This window comes from Leucoraja erinacea, chromosome 5 (assembly GCF_028641065.1).
Source record: "Leucoraja erinacea ecotype New England chromosome 5, Leri_hhj_1, whole genome shotgun sequence".
Classification (NCBI taxonomy): domain Eukaryota; kingdom Metazoa; phylum Chordata; class Chondrichthyes; order Rajiformes; family Rajidae; genus Leucoraja; species Leucoraja erinaceus.
Genome location: NC_073381.1, coordinates 77,481,623 through 77,503,053, shown reverse-complemented (window position 1 = coordinate 77,503,053; position 21,431 = coordinate 77,481,623). Strand labels below are relative to the sequence as shown.

Here is a 21,431-nt window from a genome sequence, read left to right as displayed (position 1 = left end):
CAACATGAAATGCATTCACTAAATGTTATAATTAGCTGATAAAATTAAATACTTATCGTTATTTGAAAATTCTTCAGCTTGTCACAGAAACTATATTTTGCAAGTAGGGCAGCATTGGTAGAAGGTAATTAAAAAAAAAACTAGCATGGATTACCTACGATTCTCACTTTAGGGTTAAAAGCATTTCATGAACATTTAAACTGAATGTTTCTATGAAATGTTCCTGTTTATTTATGACTGCATGTGTTAACATTTAAACAAAATAGGCAAATAATTTGTGAGATATGATTGGGAACACAATTTTAAGGAACTTGAGATCAAAGAAATAATAATTTGTGAGGTGTTCTTCAATGGTTTAAATTGCAATACAGCAATCCCTTGTTTCCTCACAGTGAAGGTCTACTTGGAAACAAATCAAATGACAGATTTTTGCAACATCACAATTCTGTTTGAAACATTGCATAATCATCTATGTGACAAAATGTTTACTTCTACTGTCATTGAATTCTAGATACAACTCATAGCACAATGATAACATAAGGCCTGAACTACTTTTGTTCCTTACAGATAGTTTTGATTCTTAACTTCATTATTGTTATTTATTAAAATAAAGATAATAATAAATACAAATAAATATTTCAAACTTTAAAATATAAAACAAATGTTTTCATAACTTAGGCTTCCATGAAGAGTTGGGTAAATATAATAACTCAAAATATAACGGAACTAGCCATGATTCTGAAATATGTGTTGCATTTGGGTTCGATCCCAATGCAAAATGGATGAATCTTATGTATGCCATGTAAACATTTTGTAAATGCAAATATTTGCATTGGACAAAATGTAGTCTCAATGTACAGGATTTAATTGAAAGTTTTTGAGCATGACAAGATGGTTTTGATTCCCTGAATATTTTCATGACACTGAATGATTTCAGTCAACAGGAATTCAAACATTTAATGGGCTGAAATATATTTTCTGTACAATATACATGCCACATAATTTTGAAGAAAAAGTCCAGAAATAGTTGCAATGAATTCTCTATACAACAGCACAAAGAACTATAGATGTTGGTTTACAAAGTTACTCCAGCACTGTGTCTTTCTCCGTGCAAGAGATTGGATTAAATGTCATTAATTTTATGAGTGCACATTTTGCCAAATTCTTTTAACTTACGACAATTCGATTGATAGATTCCTGTTCTTTTTCATCAGGCATGACTGCAACGGGCAAAAGATCTCCCACACTATTTCTGAATGATTCTACAGTCCCCTGCATAATGTTGGGTACAAAGTCCCATCATTTATTTATTTGCCTCTGTACTCCACAATTTGAGATTTGTAATAGAAAAAAAATCACGTTTCACATTGTCAGATTTTAATAAAGATCATTTTTATTCATTTTGGTTTCACATGTAGAAATTACAGCAGTGTTTATACATAGTCCCCCCCCCCCCCCCCCCCCCCCCCCCCCCCCCCCCCCATTTCAGTGCACCATAATGTTTGGGACACACCAATGTCATGTAAATTAAAGTAGTCATGTTTAGTATTTTGTTGCATATCCTTTGCATTCAAGGACTGCTTCAAGTCTGCGATTCATGGACATCACCAGTTGCTGGGTGTCTTCTCTAGTGATGCTCTGCCAGGTCCGTATTGCAGCCATCTTTAGCTTTTGCTTGTTTTGGGGGCTAGTCCCCTTCAGTTTTCTCTTCAGCATATAAAAGGCATGCTCAATTGGGTTCAGATTGGGCGATTATAAAAAATACACAATAGACACTTCATGCTGCCTTCCGAGACAGAGAATTCCACAGATTCACAACTCTCTGGGTGAAAATGTTTTTCCTTATCTCCGTTCTAAATGGCCTACCCCTTATTCTTAAACTGTGGCCCCTGGTTCTAGACTCCGCCAACATCGGGAACATGTTTCCTGCCTCTAGTGTGTCCAATCCTTTAATAATCATATGTTTCAATAAGAACCCCCCTCATGCTTCTAAATTCCAGATTATACAAGCTTTAATTTCACAATTTATAACATACAAGCTTTGACTTGGCCAGTCAAGAATTTACCATTTTTTAGCTTTGAAAAACTCCTTTGTTGCTTTAGCAGTATGTTTGGGATCATTGTCTTGCTGTAGAATGAACCGCCGGCCAATGAATTTTGAGGCATTTGTTTGAACTTGAGCAGATAGGATGCATCTATACACTTCAGAATTAATTATGCTACTACCATCAGCAGTTGTATCATCAATGAAGATAAGTGAGCCAGTACCTTCAGCAGCCATACATGCCCAAGCCATAACACCCCACCACCGCGTTTCACAGATGAGGTGGTATGCTTTGGATCTTGGGCAGTTCCTTCACTCCCCCAAACTTTGCTCTTGCCATCACTTTGATATAAGTTAATCTTAGTCTCATCTGTCCACAAGACCTTTTTCCAGAAGTGTGGTTGCTCTTTTAAGTACCTCTTGGCAAACTGTAACTTGGCCATCCTATTTTTGCGGCTAATCAGCGGTTTGCATCTTGTAGTGTAGCCTCTGTATTTCTGTTCACAAAATCTTCTGCGGACAGTGGTCATTGACAAATCCACACCCGATTCATGAAAAGTGTTTCTGATCTGATCGGACAGGTATTTGAGGATTTTTCTTTATTATAGAGAGAATTCTTCTGTCATCAGCAGTGGAGATCTTCCTTGATCTGCCAGTCCCTTTGCGATTAGTAAGCTCACCAGTGCTCTTTTTCTTTTTAATGATGTTCCAAACAGTTGATTTGAGTAACCCTAAGGTTTGGCTGATGTCTCTAACAATTTATTCTTGTTGATAAACAGCAATAAAAGTTTCCAAATGTGATGCAAAGACTGGAGGAAAGACTAGGTGCTGAGAGCTCTCTTATACGTGCATTAAGGAGGCATTTAAACACACCTGAGCAAATATAACTCCCCGTGAAGCCATGTGTCCCGAACATTATGATGCCCTGAAAATGGGGGGACTATGTATAAACACAGCTGTAATTTCTACATGGTGAAAGCAAAATGTATAAAAATGTCCTTTAATAAAATCTGACAATGTGCACTTTAACCACATGTGATTTTTTTTCTATTACAAATCTGAAATTGTGGAGTACAGAGGCAAATAAATAAATGATGGGTCTTTGTCCCAAACCTTATGGAGGGCACTGTATTTTGCTTGAATGTTTCCCTTGTAGATTGGTTATGGTTTATAAATTTAAACAGCTAATAGTTATATCCTTGAAGAGACCACGATCATGACATCTGGCTCCAGAAAACTCTTATCAAAGTGGAAGTATATGACAGCCAGTTAAATTGGGTATTAGATCTAATCTGGAATCAATTTTTTGGTACATAAATTTCTGCACCAGTTCTAATCCCATGCAGGTTGTGGCCTTGCACAGAAAAACATTGGAATTCTGTAACAGTGCACCATTTCTTTGCACTGTGCGATGTATTGGTTCTCACATGACAAAAGTGAAGTGTTTGCTAAAAGTTAAACTGTGCGTATTGATACAGGTAGAGAGCACATTTTAAGACACATTATCCATGAACTCAAATTGCACCTGAATTTTAAAACAGTTTTAAATTTTGATTGCACGGATATTCTTTTCAGTCCATGAACTCAACAATTGTAACTACAGATCCACCACTGATTTTACGGCAACTGATGGTCTGACACCTACCTTTATCCGGACAAAAATGACGGGAGTGCACTTAGCATACCCTGGGCAGCCACAGGTGGCATCGTGTGTACCGCACACTCTTTCGTGACATGCCCCTCTATCCCCAAATAGTTATTTGTTCACATCTGCAGGTTGTTGGTGGTGATCCCTCAATTTTGTGCAATTCTTATCTGATTTTGCTTCCACTTAACTCTAGCTATGGTTCTAAGCATGGGCCGTGGAACCGGGGGGGGGGGAGCTGCAGCCCCTGCACTTTTTTGGCGAGACATGCTTTATAACCCAAAATTATCTGGCCCGCAGGCGTATTTTTCTCTTCTTCTGAGGACCTCCGACATCCAGAATCTCAGAACAAGAACACAGTGAGCGCGGCAAAACCATGACCAGCCGAGGCGGAAACAGACTGCCCCCCCCCCCAAAAAAATCCTCCCTCCCCTCCGCTCAACGCCCAATCACAGCGCGGTTCACAGTCAAGATATGGGGCAGTGAACGAAGTGCTGTGATTGGCCGCCGAGCAAAAGGGAGGGCCCCGGGAGAGAGAGAGAATGGGGGATATATCTCCCCACTTGTTCAGTTGGGGGATGGCCTGCATTATACCCCAGTTTTTGGAGGTCGAGCAACAACAAATAATAATAATAGTGCCACACCACCCTCCCACACCATCTCCCTGCTCGGTTGCTCCACTCCATCACCGGGTACCCCCGAGGCCGGTGATCAGTGATCGTTTTCAAAAACGTTCCACGGCCCCTGCTAAGCAAGGTCCATGTGACAGTCACGGTGTCACCGGCAACAATATTTGTTTTATTTAATTTTCTAGCAGTCCATGGTGCATTGGAGACACGCGAGGGGTATGATTGGTGCCAAAGGCCTATTCAGCCACTTCTGTCCTGAGTAAATGCTTCTGCATCCTTGTGAAACATAAACAGCTGAATCTTGGTTGCCCCCCCCCCCCCCCCCTTATTTCAGTGAGAAATTAAAATCGAGGAAAGCTGGAATGTTTATAATGAGTTGTGGTCTCGATCTATGAACTAGTATATGAAATAATTTGTCAATTTAAAATTATTTCTGTATTGAAGGATGGAAACCAATGGGACAATCGGTATCACTTGTCAGAGAAGCAATAACATGAAAGGCTACATTTTCTACAAAACTCTGAAATGGAAATAAATGATAAAATTTAGATTTTTTTAAATTTGGGTTTATTTGATTATTTAAGAAGATGGAGGTGACCATACTTTGGGGTGCCCAAATCCATCCATATATTGGGCTAGGTGGCCGTGCTGCAGAATGCCTTTGGCTCTGTTCATAATGTGATTATCTCAATGATTGCTTGCTGGAGAGGATAGTCTTACTTTGAAATAATATTGTGTGACAGACCTCAGACTGGGGGAAAAACATTTTTATGGTTAGGCTATTAAAGAGGATGCCTGACTGGAAGCCTGTTGATGTTTCAATGATGAACACTTGTTTACTAGCGAGGAATGCAAACATTTCCATTGAGTCTTTGATCTTGGGTTGACTGACAGATGCTTAATCATTGAACTTTGGTCTGGATTATCTACTGCGACTTTCCTCAGCGTGAGGTTTATCAGAAATTAGATTCGTGAGGAGTAATATAATGTGGCATCAGATCAGGAGAATTTATGGAAGTTGGTTTCAAGTCAAAATCTGCTATTATTTATGCAAAGAGAGCTATATTTTTCTATATTTCTATATTTCTATATTTTCTATATTTTTTTATATTTCTATATTTTACACCATAAATAGCATAGCGTTAACTTTTGGATGCGTTTCATTTAGTTTAGTTTAGTTTAGAGATACATTGTGGAAACAGGCCCTTCGGCCCACCGAGTCCACACCGGCCAGCGATCCCCGCAAATTAACACTACCCTACACACCCTAGGGACAATTTTACATTTACATCAAGCCAATTAGCCTACAAACCTGTACATCTTTGGAGTGTGGGATAAAACCCACGTATTTCACGGGGAGAACGTAGAACTCTGTACAGACAGCACCCATAGTCGGGATCGAACCCGGGTCTCTGGCGCTGTAAGGCAGTAGCTCAACCACTATGCCACCGTGCCATCACCATGTTCTACTGAGTTTGTGGGTGTTCCCACTGCGCAATCCCCAGGGTGCATCTGGTCACCAAGAATTATTTTATCTGCCTTTTTTATTTATTTTTTCCTTCTTAATAGGTGCAGGAAGAGGCCATTCGGCCCTTCGAGCCAGCACCGCCATTCATTGTGATCATGGCTGATTTTCCCCTATCAATAACCCGTGCCTGCCTTCTCCCCATATCCCTTGACTCCATTAGCCCCTAGAGCTCTATCTAACTCTCTCTTAAATCCATCCAGTGACTTAGACTCCACTGCCCTCTGTGGCAGGGAATTCCATAAATTCACAATTCTCTGGGTGAAAGAGTTTTTTCTCACCTCAGTCTTAAATGACCTCCCCTTTATTCTAAGACTGTGCCCCCTGGTTCTGGACTCGCCTAACATTGGGAACATTTTTCCTGCATCTAGCTTGTCTAGTCCCTTTATAATTTTATATGTTTCTATAAGATCCCCCTCATCCTTCTAAACTCCAGTGAATACAAGCCTTAGAATACATGCAACGAACAATGAAAAAATAACTAACTGATTCTGTATGTTTTCTTTCCTATTAATGAAACCGGGTGGCTTCAGTTTAAATGCATTAATCTGCGATCGAGCAGATCTGAGTTAAGGAAGCACAGATATAATATAAATTATCAGGGGTTTAGAATGGAATAAAGGTGATTATTTTGAAAAGCAGTAATGTGAAGATATTAAATGATCATACCTCTAGTTTTCCTACCTTTACTTTCCCTCTTCTTTTCACCCCTCTAGTTTCCCCTTCCCCTGACTCTTGGTCTGAAAAAGGGTCTCGACCCGAAATGTCACCAATTCCTTTTCTCCAGAGATTCTGCCTGACCTCCTGAATTACTGCAGCATTTTGGATCTATCTTCCATATTATATTCAATACCAGAAGGTGGCTCAAGCCATTTTTTAAAATAGATCAGGTTACAAGACTTTTGGATGAAGGATCACTGTTCACAACAGAGATACGTACCACAACCAAAACTCCTGCGCTGGAATTTCTATTTAATTTTATTGACTCATCAAATAACGTTAAAGTAAAATTATTTTTTCTACCCATTTAATCTAGGTTTAATAATAAGGCAAACAATTGGAAAACTAGGCAGAACATTTACAGTGAAAGTCAGTTTGAGGAGGGTGCAAAGTGTTTGCAAAGTGATACTGACTTTAGTAAAAAAATGTCATTGTTTCATTGTCAGTACATATGACAATTAAACTCTCATGACTCTTGAAAGGTTAGTAGAGTGAAACAGAGAACATGGAACATAGAACAGCACAGCACAACAACGGGCACTTTGGCCCACAATGTCTGTGGGGAACGTGATGTCAAGACCATCTCTCATAAACCAGCAGATATTCCATATCCATCAATTCCCTGCATATGCGCATGCCCATCTAGAAACCTCTGCAATGCCACGATCATATCAGCCTCAGCCACCAACCCTGGCAGCAGTGGCAGACTGGGTCTAAAAATATTGGTTGCCAGGAGACAAAGGGGGCCCACTTCATCAGGGGCCCACTTGATATAGGGGGCCCACTTCATCAGCGGCCCACTTGCCATCGGGCAAGCTGACACCCTGGCCAGTCCGCCACTGCCTGGCAGCACACTCCAGCCACTCATCATCCTCTGTGTGAAAAAGTTGCCCTGCACGTCTCCCTTAAACTGTGGCCGTCTCACCTTCAAGCTTTGCCTCCAGTATTTGATTGTTCCATCCTGGGAAAAAGGTTTGGTATCTCATGATTTTATATTCTTCTATCTGGTCTCCCAGCAACCTCCGGCATTCCAGAAAAAAACAATCCAAGTGTGTCTAACCTCTCCTTGTAGTGAATACCTGTCTGATTACAGTAGAGAGATACATGTACATGCTGAGGTTCTGGCGTCAGATTACTGCAGAAAGATACATGTAAACAGATTTTTTTGTCAAGACTGGTTTCCATTTAATGGAAACAATATTAAAGGAAAGATAGACACAAAGTGCTGGAATAACTCAGCGAGTCAGGCAGCATCGCTGGAGAAAAAGCATGGGTGATGTTTTGGGTCGAAACCCTTCTTCCAGTCTAAAGAAACATCGCCCATCCTTTTTCTCCAGATATGCTGCATAGATTCGCCTGAGTTACTCCAACACTTTGTGTCTATCTTCGTTATAAACCAGCACCTGTAGTTCCTTTCTACACTGATATTAAAGGGGGTTCTTTCGTATGTACGGAGTGTCCCTAAGTCGGCCGTACATAACCCAAGGAGGGCCAATATTACACCGCTTGCAGTATCACTTGTGCCCAATCTGCAAGCCACTTTTTGAACAATTATGTCTCGGTGTCATCCCTCCTTAACATTCAAAATGCATGCAAATGGAAAATACCATTTCCATCATCAATGTTATGACACAAGGTGCAGTGACATCCTAATTTAATTGCAAAATATACATCATGAATGTACATAAACAGTGTTGCTGACTGACTTATATGATGTGCAACAGTTTCAGTCTATGTCTTGCTTGGCTACTCTTGGAAACCCGTTAAAGAATGGAATGATGAGCGTCAACTCAATTTCCATTGCTAAAATAAAATACTTGAGAAATAGTTGAAATGACAACTGTCAGCACATAATGTGTAGGAAAGAACTACAGATGCTGGTTTCAATCGAAGATAGACACAAGATGCTGGAGTAACTCAGCGGGACAGGCAGCATCTCTGGAGAGAAGGAATGGGTTACGTTTTGGGTCGAGACCCTTCTTCAGATTGTGCCTATTTTGTGTCTATTGTCAACATCATTAAACCCGAGTGAACTTGGGTACATTTGCTGAGGACAAACTTGACACCTGCATCATTCTGTTCAATTTTTCACTGATCTACATTTGCTGCATTGAAGCAAAATATTAATTTTGAAATTCCCAGCCTTGTTTTCCACCAACTCCAATGCATTGCCCTTGCCTGAGGTACAATCTTGATGCAGTACTACACCATATCTGGAGAAGAGCCAGCGTGCAGTGGTCATAATGTGGACTGGGAGACCAGAAGTGTGCGCTAATAACCAGGAGACAGACATAAGCTCAAGTACAATTGTGACAGCCAAAGAACTTGTATTATCAGGAATAAAATGTGACCTCCAAATTGAATTGTGTTGTGTCACCATTTTTGAGCGCAGTATCTAATTTCAATGAAAAATAAAATGCAATTGAAATTGAAAATGGAGGGATCTTGCAAGTTTCATGAACTCTAGTGATAGGTGGATAATTTAAGGTTCCCTTAAGCAAAAATTTAACCTACTTTCCTTCAGCAGAATTTAACGCCCCCTAGAGAGACGACTATGTTCTCCCATCTTGACATAAACTTTACTCAACATCTCTGCAATGGTACCATGCATAAACAAAACATATTTCCGTGCATAAAGAATCATTCTAAGTGCCCATCACCTTGGTGTTGTGTATGCTGCAGCAGGTCCATGAATAAATATTTATTGGCCCTTCTGAGCTGTCCCTTAATATCCCTTCTGAGGCTTGGCCCAGGCACTGCTGTTAAGTTCTTCCTGTGAATATCAGGAAACTATTGCCTAGTCGGGAGAAATAGTAATCACTGTCACGGATCAGCCAAACTATTCACAGAATATTGTGTTCAGTTCTGGGCACCATGTTATAGGAAAGATATTGTCAAGCTTGAAAGGATTCAGAAAAGATTTACGAGGATGTTGCCAGGAATAGAGGGTGTGAGCTATAGGGAGAGGTTGAGCAGGCTGGGTCTCTAGTCCATGGAGCATAGGAGGATGAGGGGAGATCTTGTAGAAGTATACACAATCATGAGAGGTATAGATCGGATAGATGCACAGAATCTTTTACCCAGAGGAGGGGTAATCGAGGACCAGAGGACATAGGTTCAAGGTGAAGGGGAAAAGATTTAATATGAATCACAGGGGTAACCTTTTCCCATAGCGCGTGGTGGGTATATGGAACAAGCTGCCAGAGGAGGTAGTTGAGGCTGGGACTATCCCATCGTTTAAGAAACAGTTGGACAGGTAAATGGATCGGACAGGTTTGGAGGGTTGCGGACCAAACGCAGGCAAGTGTGACTAGGGTAGATGGGTCATTGATGGCCGGTGTGGGCGAGTTGGGCCGAAGGGCCTGTTTCCACACTGTATGACTCTATGACTCCGTCATCACGTGTCATTGACTGAAGAGACCCATTCTGGAGATGACAACACTGTAGTGAACAGTCGGAAGAGAGCGGTCACAGGAATGTTAAACATTGACTCCAGGCCTGATGAGCATCAAGTTAGACATTGGCAAAGAAACATCCTCTTAATTTGCACTGATCCTACTGATCTCTCACAGCTGATGATCTCTGCTGAACACTACATGGAAGATGCATTGAACGAAGATTATGGTTCAGTGTCTATTGTCAAAAGTGGCCCAATAAGTTCTCATGGGTAGAGCTTCCACCCTAAGAGTAGCTTGTGTTTAAGGAAGCAGTGCAAGGACCAACCTTGAGCCAACCTTCACTAATTCTCCCAATCAATATATAAGCCCAAGAAGAGTAAGCCAGTGGCCAAGAAGAGCAAGGTGATGTGCCTCAATGACTATCGACCAGTGGCACTAACGCCTGTGGTGATGAAGTGCTTTGAGAGGTTGATCATGGAGCAAATCAACTCCTACCTCGACAAAAACCTCGGCCCACTGCTGTTCGCTTACCGCCACAACAGATCAACGGTGGATGCGATCTCGTTGGCCCTCCACTCCACACTGGACCACTTGGACAACAAAAACTCATATGTCAGGCTGTTATTCATCGATTACAGCTTGGCATTTAACACAATCATCCCCTCCAAGCTGGTTTCCAAACTCGCAGAACTGGGTCTCTGCACATCCCTCTGCAATTGGATCCTCGGCTTCCTCATTCACAGACCACAGTCTGTTCGTATTGGTGGAAATGTGTCAGCCTCGATTACAATCAGCACGGGAGCACCTCAAGGCTGCGTGCTCAGCCCCCTGCTGTACTCACTCTATACCCATGACTGCGTAGCCAATCACAGTGTGAACTCCATCATCAAGTTCGCTGACGACACCACTGTTGTGGGGTGTATCACTGATGGGGATGAGTCAGAGTATAGAAGAGAGATCGAGCAACTGTCCATATGGTGCCAGCGCAATAACCTGGCCCTCAACACCAGCAAAACCAAGGAACTGATTGTGGACTTTGGAAGGAGTAGGAGGGGGACCCACAGCCCCATTTATATCAACGGGTCGATGGTTGAAAGGGTCAAGAGCTTCAAATTCCTGGGCGTGCACATCTCTGAAGATCTTTCCTGGTCCGAGAACACTAATGCAATTATCAAGAAAGCTCATCAGCGCCTCTACTTCCTGAGAAGATTACAGAGAGTTGGTTTGTCAGGGAAGACTCTCTCTAACTTCTACAGGTGCACAGTAGAGAGCATACTGACCGGTTGCATCGTGGCTTGGTTCGGCAATTTGAGCGCCTTGGAGAGGAAAAGACTACAAAAAGTAGTAAACACTGCCCAGTCCATCATCGGCTCTGACCTTCCTTCCATCGAGGGGATTTATCGCAGTCGCTGCCTCAGAAAGGCTGGCAGTATCATCAAAGACCCACAACATCCTGGCCACACACTCATCTCCCTGCTACCTTCAGGTAGAAGGTACAGGAGCCTGAAGACTGCAACAATCAGGTTCAGGAATAGCTACTTCCCCACAGCCATCAGGCTATTAAACCTGGCTCGGACAAAACTCTGATTATTAATAACCCATTTTCTGTTATTTGCACTTTATCAGTTTATTTATTCATGTGTGTATATATTTATATCATGGTATATGGACACACTTATCTGTTTTGTAGTAAATGCCTACTATGTTCTGTGTGCTGAAGCAAAGCAAGAATTTCATTGTTCTATACAGGGACACATGACAATAAACTCACTTGAACTTGAGCCTCAGATGCATCGTTCCGTGATGGCATTTGTAGAAGAGACCACTGTACACCATTATAGAGCCAAAATCCAACCTTTACGCTAACAAAGCTTGCCATGCCGTGTCACCACTAACGCGCTACAGATTCAAACAGATTGAGCTGCTTAAACGGAGCATGCATGAGAGGCTGTCACTCGTTAACACCAGGAGATCCACTTCCACCACAATCACCACAAAATTCCAGACAATGAAATGTCATTTACTTCACACTTATCATCAAAGAGGAGACAATGGTGGGTTAAATGGGCGTGCAGAAGCAGCAAACAACAAATATGGATTGCCAATGCATGGCAGCGATATGTGCATGGTTAGCAGCGGAAGAAACATCCGATAGATAAATCATTTCTGCAACAATAGATCAGATCAAGGCTCTGCAACCCTGCCACATTCAGTTATGTGTGTCATTGACAGTAAAAAAAAAACACAAGTAAGGGGAGAAGATGAATTCAGGCCTCAGGAATGGGATATACAATATATGAGTTTACATTTTTTAGAAATCATCAGCCAGAAACACAAAATGTTTGAACCATCTCATTCTTCTCGAGGAAATAATGATGATGATGATGATGATGATGATACTTGTACCTAGCTAAGTGCAGTGAAATTCTTTGTTTTTGCATCCAAAGTACACAAAGAAAGTCTCCACTAAGGCGCTGACAAAGTTAGAAAATGTACTCATCCCTCCTGGATCCCTCCATCTCAGACTACAAGTTTACCATCCACACTCCAAGTGGTATCTATCAGTAGAGTCTGGCGGCATGGATCTAACATAGGCTGTAGTTCCTGGATATATTGCTGCCATAGTGCTGATGATGTCTATTTGTGACCTGTCCCCATCCCCTGCCAAACCATCCCTATGCAACAATTACAATACTGGCATCCACCTAATAACACAGAAGATTGCCCAGATACTTCCAATTCACGAATAAGGACAAATACAATTCTGGATTATCTTCTGGATAATCTAGATCTCTTGCAATTTGTGTGCAGGAGAAATATGTCTCCAGAAGACATCGTCTCTCTTGCATTACATTCAGTTCTGGATCTCCTTGACAATAAGAACACCTATGTCAGGATGCTATTGATTGCTTGATTACCGACCGCTTAGCCTTCAAGACCATATTACTGAATAAACACAGTTAACACAGTTACAGAATAACACGAAACGGCATTTCGTTTGGACCTCAAGGGGTCCAAATGACAAATAAATTGAATATTGAATCTTGAATATTACTGAATAAACAAGTCCCTAAACTTCTGGGTTTGGCCTTGGGGCCTTCATTTATTATGTTTCTGGACTTCCTCGCAAGCAGACCTTGGTTAGAATTGGTTGTACCATTTCTTCCACCTTGATGTCCTCTGATGTCCCCAACTCTAGTTGTGTGCTCAGTTCTTTGCTCTACTATACAGCAGAAAGTGGTGAACACAGCCCAGTCCATCATAGGCTCGTCACTTCCTTCCATCCAGTCCATCGTAAAGGTGCGTTGCATCAGAAAGGCAGGAGTATTTTCAAGGATGCCTGCCACCCTGGCCACTCCCTATACAGCCGTGACTGTGTGACCAAATACAACGCCAACTCCATCATTCCGTTTGCTGATATCACTGCTGTTGGCCAGATCAATGGCAATGATGTGAGGAAATATAGAAAAGAGATCAAGAACCTTGCATTATACTGTCTGAACAATAACCTGGACCTTAACGTCAGCAAGACGAAAGAGTCGGTTGTTGAGCTAAGGAATTAAGGGGGTGAACACAACTCTGTCTTCATCATTGGAGCTGTAGTGATGGTTGACAGCTGCATGTTCCCAGGCATTCATTTCACTAGCAATCTAACGCAATCCCTCTGCACTGATGGGGTGATAAAGAATGAGCTTTAGTGTCACTACTTTCTTAGGAGTCTGAGAAGATTCAGAACAGAATCCCTCGGACTTCCACTTCTCTCGGATGCTCTGTACAAAGTACTCAGCCTGGTATGGCAACTGCTCTGCCCTTGATTGTCTGTACCACCAGAGAGCAGTGAACACAGCCCAGTCCAGCGTGGGCTCATCACTTGCTTCCACCCGGCCCATCTTCACGGTGCATTGCATGAGGAAGGCAGGAGTATCGTTGTCAAGGATGCCAGCCACACTGGCCATTCCCTGTTCTCTCTCTACCTTCTGGGAGAAGATGCCGGAGCTTGAAAACTTGGATGCCCAGACTTAAGCAAACAGCTTCTTCCCCACTGCTATCACACTCTTGAACCAATCACCTTTTTCCACACCCGTTTCCTGGAGTGCTGCCATTTACTCCCAACCATACCGAATTTGGTTGTTCTGTTATTGCATTTATGTTTTTATTTTGCACTACTTTGGATTGCAGTACAGCATTTGCAACTTTCTGCAGCTTTGTATTTATTGTTGTATATATCATTATCATCTATATTGTTGATGAGTTTCATGTGAACGAACCAAATTTCATTCACCCTTGTGAATATATCTTTAATTTATCTGAATCTAAACGTACCAAGCGAAACAATCTGTTGTTTTCACAAATTCTTTAACTGGCTCTTGGTAAATGAATGACATAATTGTTATCATAGTCAGACACGATATTGGCCACAGCATACAATGAATGTTTAATTAAGATGATATGAATATGTATTAGTAGCAAACTGGTCAGGACACCAACAGGTTTTATTCTCTTCACAAAGTCTACTTATTCTACCAACATCAAGTCACATTTTGCTAGAGTTTAATGTTAGCTATAATACTGTTAGATATGAAAGCAGAAAATGAGAAGAAGGAAGCACTGCACTCATAGTTCACACTGACACACACATGCACTGTACCATAATCTGCCATACTTGTCGCAGATGAGGGGGTGCTACAACCCAGCAACCAGTCTGCAGTATTTAAAATAGTCATGGTATCCCCTGGAGGAAAAGTCAAAATCAGGTTTAGTTGGAGGTTTGTAATTGCATTTTATTATTTGATAGTATGCTAATAAATTTATGCAATCATACACGAAAGATGCTAGTTGAATAAATACATTTCCAATTAATGTCTTGGTCAAATGAAAGCAGTTTGGCACAATGAGTTACCTGAAATAAAACTCTCAGTAAAACAAATCCCAATCATTTAACTTACCAAACATTTTTTTAATGGTGCCAATATACAAATTGTAAGTGACACACATATAATTAATGGGATAGATTTATAAAAGTGGTTGGGTAATTGCAGGAAAGAAATACAAGAGATATCAAGCACAGCAAATCTATGTCATTCCCAGTCCCCTTTACTCTACACATTCATTTGTGCAAAAAAAAAAGGTTTACATTAGTTAAATAAATAGTTCTGTGTCGTTCAGCAAAGCCACAGAAATTATTTAAACCACATCTAAGTCAAATATCAAGAAATAGTATGCTTCCCCTTGGTAGGTCAATCACTACTGAATACTTCTCCTTGGTTTTTCTTGGCCCTGGCGCATCTGAGTGAATTCAACAAATATGCTTGGAAACAATTTTTTTTTTTTTGAGCCATTGGCTAAAATGACAAACTCTACCTGAAGAATAAGTTGAGCAGCAACTTCAGAGCAGATTACTTGATGGTCTGAACTTTAAAAATTCATTGACGATGCCCCTAGCAAATTTGGATGCTGACATTATGGACAATAGATTGATTTCTTCCAAAACTAAATAATTTACAAAATAATTAAATACAAAAAGGAATGCTGGCCCATGTTGCTCAAATATACCCATGCTTGGGTAATCTTTGTCCAGTTCACTCCCAGCATTATTGAGTTATCTCTCAGATTTTACCAGTAGCATGAGTAGGCCAAGCCAGGTTTGCCCACGGTGCTGTCCAGTTGAATTGTGTGTACAATGAAGCACTGATATATCTATGGATGCAACCAGTTCACATTTTAACACATCCAGGGTTCACATCCAGTAACAACACAGATTGGTGGGATATTTATTGTCCCATTCATTACAGAGTAACAGGAAATTAGAATGACCCCTGCGGATCAAAGATAAACAAATGTTTAAGGAAAAGGAAAATGTAATTAAAACACATAAATCGCAGTGCTGCGTCCCATGTCACACCTGCTTCAGTAAACTCTTCCCATTATAAGAAACAATAATAATGGTAATAAGACCAGGAGATGGCAAGAGGATTGAATTACAATGACAAGATAAATTATATAAGAGTGAGAAAGCGAGAGAGAGAGAGAGAGAGAGAGAGAGAGAGAGAGAGAGAGAGAGAGAGAGAGAGAGGAGAGGGAGAGAGAGAGAGAGGGAGAGAGAGAGAGAGTGGGAGAGAGAGAGAGAGAGAGAGAGAGAGAGAGAGAGAGAGAGAGAGAGAGAGAGAGGAGAGAGAGAGAGAGAGAGGGAGAGGGAGAGGGAGAGAGGGAGAGGGAGAGGGAGGGAGAGAGAGAGAGAGAGGGAGAGGGAGAGGGAGAGAGGGGGAGAGAGAGAGAGAGAGAGGGAGAGAGAGAGGGAGAGAGAGGGAGAGAGAGAGAGAGAGAGAGAGGAGAGGGAGAGAGAGAGGGAGAGGGAGAGGAGAGAGGGAGAGGGAGAGGGAGAGTTTATGTGTGCGTGTGTGTTTGTGTGAGTGTAGGTATGTGGTAGATATAAACATGTTTCTGCTTTACTATGTATGGTCTAAATGTGTTTATGTAAGAGCCTAGAAATTAATGGAATACATTCACACATTTACAACATGAAATAGATCATTCACTTGGAATAAAAATAGCAAAAAAGTGAATTATTGAGTAGTAACTAATCAGAGGATTTACAGAATATCAAATGACAAATAAATAATGTAATTGATTTGGGGTATCAATGTGGCTTGAGTTATGAAAAGCTGTTTTTTTGGGACTATCTGTCTGAATCCTTGTTTTAATAGATCAAATGGTCTTTTGCACAGTTTATCATAGGCCAGGTTTTCATCTACTGACAGACTTCATTCTCACAAGAGAAAATTATAAAATGATGATGCTTTTGAAAGCTGTTACATTAAAGCACAATTTTCAAGATGTGCATATATTCATAATCGGCAATACTAAATCCATATGATCAATGGACTGCCACCAGGAGTCCATTTTTAGGCAGAAGGTCATGAATTTTACGTTAATCAAAAAAATAGAATTAGGGGGGCATAATCTCAAGATGAGTGAATGACCATTTAGAACTCGGTTAGGAAAATACATTTTACTCAGAAAATAATGTAGAAATTGTGACAAAAAGAGGGCATCTGGTACATTGCCAGGTTGTAAATCTTTGAATTCTACAACTCAGCACCCATGATAGTTTAGTCATTGAGTAATTTCAAGACCAAGTTCAATAGGTATTTGATGCCTGGGTATCAGAATATATGAGGATTGTGCTGGAAAGCAGGCTCAAGGCACAGAGTAGATTCAAGCTGGGGGCCCCTACCGCTACTTTTACTTCATATATTAGTAAACATATATTTGTTATACCTGTTTAGTTTAGTTTAGTTTAGTTTAGTTTAGTTTAGAGATACATCACACACCACCGAGACCGCACCGATCAGCGATCCCCACACACGGACGCTATCCCACACACGAGGGACAATTTACAATTATACCAAGCCAATATACCTACAAACCTGTACATTTTTGGAGTGTGCAAGGAAACCGCAGCACCCAGAGAAAACCCATGCATGTCACGGGGAGAACGTGCAAACTCCGCACAGATAAGCACCCGTGGTCAGGATCAAACCTGGATCTCTGGCGCTGTAAGGTGGCAACTCTAACGCGCCACTGTACCTTTGTAGAAAAGTAAAATGGGACTAGTGTAGATGGGGCTGCTTGGTTGGCATGGCAAGTTGGGTCGAAGGGTCTGTTTCCGTGCTGTATGACTCTAAATGCACATTTGTAAATCATTGCTTAATATTGTAAATTCTTCTCAAGGTGTTGGAATTCTTTTAGGAAATTGAGGCAGTACGTACAGTAAGTATGCTCTATGATGCAGGACTGTGGCTTGCATTGACCCTCAGTGCAATAATATCCTTATCAATAATTCTTTATTGGACTCATTTTGGAAATATGATAAGTTGTTGTGACTTACCTGCATGCTGTGGATGCTTCTAATGTAATGCAATATCATATGATGACAAATGAAATCTTGTGTACATGTTGTTTGACAATACTAACATATCAATTTTTAGCATTGACTATATCTATGAAGAGTTTCTGAAAGGGTACCTTACTAATAGGAATGTTGTAATATTTGCAGCCATTTTGATTTCTGCTAATAAAATCTGAGAACAACAAAAAGCATTTCAACACTAAAATTCCAATTATGTTTGTACTTTAGCCTTTATTAAAAAAAAATCTTTGTGGTTTGGTATTTGTTAATAATGTTGTTCTGGGAAATTGCGAGGCACAGTGGAACACATTTTACACTGACCAGAATAGATGAGGTGATAATCTCCTCTCTGATGCCTGTGAGGAACTTTTTAAGTGAAATGTGCAGAGAAACTCGCTTTGAGACAGTCAGTCAGTCATGCAATATTTGCAAACTGGAACAGCAAGGCGTTTGAGGTCTGGCTCACCTTTATTCAAAGCATTGCTTCATAAGAACTGGGAAAGGCCATTCAGGCACTTGAGCCGTTGAGTCATAAGTGAGATTGCAGCTGGTCTTTAACTCAACTCTACTTTGCATTCCTCATTCCTAAAGTACTTGGCAAACACAAATCCACTGATTTAAAAATTATCCAGCTTGCATCAACTACTCTTTGTCCGTGATGAACACACATCGCCACAGCACTTTGTGCAGGAGTATTTACAAACTTTTCTCCGAGATGCCTCTTTAAGATTTAAGGTTGTATTAGGTTTTTGAACAATGGAAAAACAATTCTCCCTGTCTATCCTATCAATCCCTTACCGATTCTTTAAAATACTGCAGTTAAATCCCCTCTTCTTTATTCCATTAATTACAAACCAAGCTCATGAAATCACAGCTCATAATTTATCTCTTATGGCTGAATACTCTATTGAACTTCTACATGTGTACACATGAGAGCAGTGACTGGTTGCACCGTAGCCTGGTTCGCTGATTTGAATGCCCGACACTAAAGAAGGTTGCAGACTGAAGGGAGCTGTTAATTGCCCTCTCACCAGCTGGAGTGCAGTCCTGACCTCCCATCCAACTCATTTATCTTTAAGGACTTTATCTTGCAATAAGTTGGACACTTTATCTTTTATCTGTACACTGTGAACGGCTTGATTACAATCATGTAGTCTTTTCTTTGACTGGATAACACACAAACAAAAGCTTTTCATTGTACCTCGGTACATGTGATAATAATAAACTAAACTAAAGTTGAGAATATGGTGGATATTCCCCAGTCCATGTATTAACCTCCCTACCATTGAAGGGATCTATAGAAAACGCTGAATAAAAAGCCTGAGAACTGTTAGCTCCAGGCTTAGTTTTGTGTTTAGTTTAGAGATACAGTGTGGAAACAGGCCCTTCAGCCCACCAAGTCCATGCTAACCAACGATCACCAGTACACTAGTTCTATCCAACACACTATGTTCAATTTACAGAAGCCAATTAACCTACAAACCTGCATTTCTTTGGGATGTGGGAGGAAGCTGGAGCACCAGGAGAAAACTGCACAGTCACTGGGAGAACGTGCAAACTCTATATAGACAGCAGCCGCAGTCAGGATTGAATGCGGGTCTCAAGCGCTGTAAGACAGCAACACTACTGCTGCGCCAAAGTACCGCTCTTCATTAACAACTTCTTCCCATCAACCATCTTGGACCGCCCTATACAATGCAACCACAACCCCACCTCAGCACCATACCTCTATACTACTCAATTGATTGAGAATTGGTGCAGGCAGAGCCAATGTGTCTCTAAACAAGTGGGGGTATAACTCCAACGATGTCACCTGCGAATGTGGTATTGAACAACAAACATTGGAACAACTACTGGAATGCCCTCAACTGGAAAACCAATGCACAGCTGCCAATCTCGCTGCCGACAATGAAGATGCCAAGAAGTGTGTTCAGCTCTGGCTGAACAATATCTAATCTGGTGATGTAGACTCGATAAGAAGACTATACTACTGAGGCTGCTGTATGTACTTGTGCTTGTACAATTATGGTCAGGTTGACCTAGCATCAATTATAATTTATTGTATATTTATTTGTTATGTTGTTCCATTTAATGTGTTTGTAAAGTTGCAGCAAGAAAGAATTTCATTGTCCCAGTCCTGGTGTGCATGACAATTAAACCTTCTTGGACCAAGCGCAGGCAGGTGCGACTAGTGTAGCTGGGACATGTTGGCCGGTGTGGGCAAGTTGGGCTGAAGGCCCTGTTTCCACACTGTATCACTCTATGCCCCTTGCCATTTTTCTCATTTAGATGTGATCCTGCCACGACTTTGCACGCTTTGTATGGCTTTTCCTCCTTTATCATAACCCAAAGATAAAGCCTAACATTAATGAACTATTTGCTTTTTTTTTGCTAGACCCCTATGTTGTTTTGTATCTCCACTGTTTGTACATTGTTATTATTAAAACAGTTTCTTTAGGTCCTCAATTTTAATTTTACCACAGTTTTACACATTCACATAATAACTACAGTTCTGAATTACTTATTAGATTGCATGCCACAAGCCCTTTGGCCTACTGAGTCTAGGCCGACCATTGGTCACCCATTCACGATAGCTCTATGTTATCCCACTTTCACATCTACTTTCTACAAACATAGAAAATAGGTGCAGTAGGCCATTCAGCCCTTCGAGCCTGCACCGCCATTCAATATGATCATGGCTGATCATCCAACTCAGTATCCTGTACCTGCCTTCTCTCCATACCCCCTGATCCCTTTCGCCACAAGGGCCACATCTAACCCCCTCTTAAATAGAGCCAATGAACTGGCCTCAACTACCTTCTGTGGCAGAGAATTCCACAGATTCACCACTCTCTGTGTAAAAAATTATTTTCTCATCTCGGTCCTAAAAGATTTCCCCCTTATCATTAAAATATGACCCCTTATTCTGGACTTCCCCAACATCGGGAATAATCTTCCTGCATCTAGCCTGTCCAACCCCTTAAGAATTGTGTAAGTTTCTATAAGATCCCCCCTCAATCTTCTAAATGATACTTAAACAATGGACAATTTACAGGGGCTAATTAACGTACAAACCCACATGTATTTGGGATGTAGGAGACGGTTGGACCACCCAGAGGAATTCCATACCTTCACATGGGAGATTGTGCAAGTTCCCCACAGACAGCACTTGAGGTCTGGATCAATCTTGGGTCTCTGGTGCCGTGAGGCAGCAGCTCTACCAGCTGCACTAATGTTCCGCCCATGAATTTCCATGAAACCAGTTGATGCATTCAGTTTGAAGAGGTCTCGACCCGATACGTCACCCATTCCTTCTCTCCAGAGATGCTGCCTGTCCCACCGAGTTTCTCCAGCATTTTGCGTCTATCTTTGGGTGTGTAACCAGCACCTGCAGTTCTTTCCTGCACAATGCATATCATTATGTCTCCAGATATTTTCCACATTATGTACTGTGCCACCAACATTTGTATCTGATTGATTGGATTTCTAATGCAGTAACTACCAAATAGTCCCATTCTTCCAATTAAATCATCCACGTATCTGTCTTGCACTACCAGATAA

General features: G+C 41.2%; 1 protein-coding gene across 44 annotated transcripts in view; it reads right to left on the bottom strand.

Moving 5' to 3' along the window:
- eya4 (EYA transcriptional coactivator and phosphatase 4) overlaps positions 1–21,431 on the bottom strand; it is a 408,000-nt gene that overhangs the window by 128,533 nt on the left and 258,036 nt on the right. For 19 of the 44 annotated variants that reach the window (XM_055635975.1, XM_055635976.1, XM_055635979.1 and 16 more), the window contains one exon: positions 14,610–14,693. The exons of 16 other annotated variants lie outside the window; for them this stretch is intronic. In XM_055635975.1, the coding sequence (XP_055491950.1) occupies positions 14,610–14,693 (84 nt within the window). The remainder of the gene's footprint in view (positions 1–14,609; positions 14,694–21,431) is intronic. 9 more of the 44 variants (XM_055635978.1, XM_055635980.1, XM_055635984.1 and 6 more) reach the window with 1 other exon arrangement.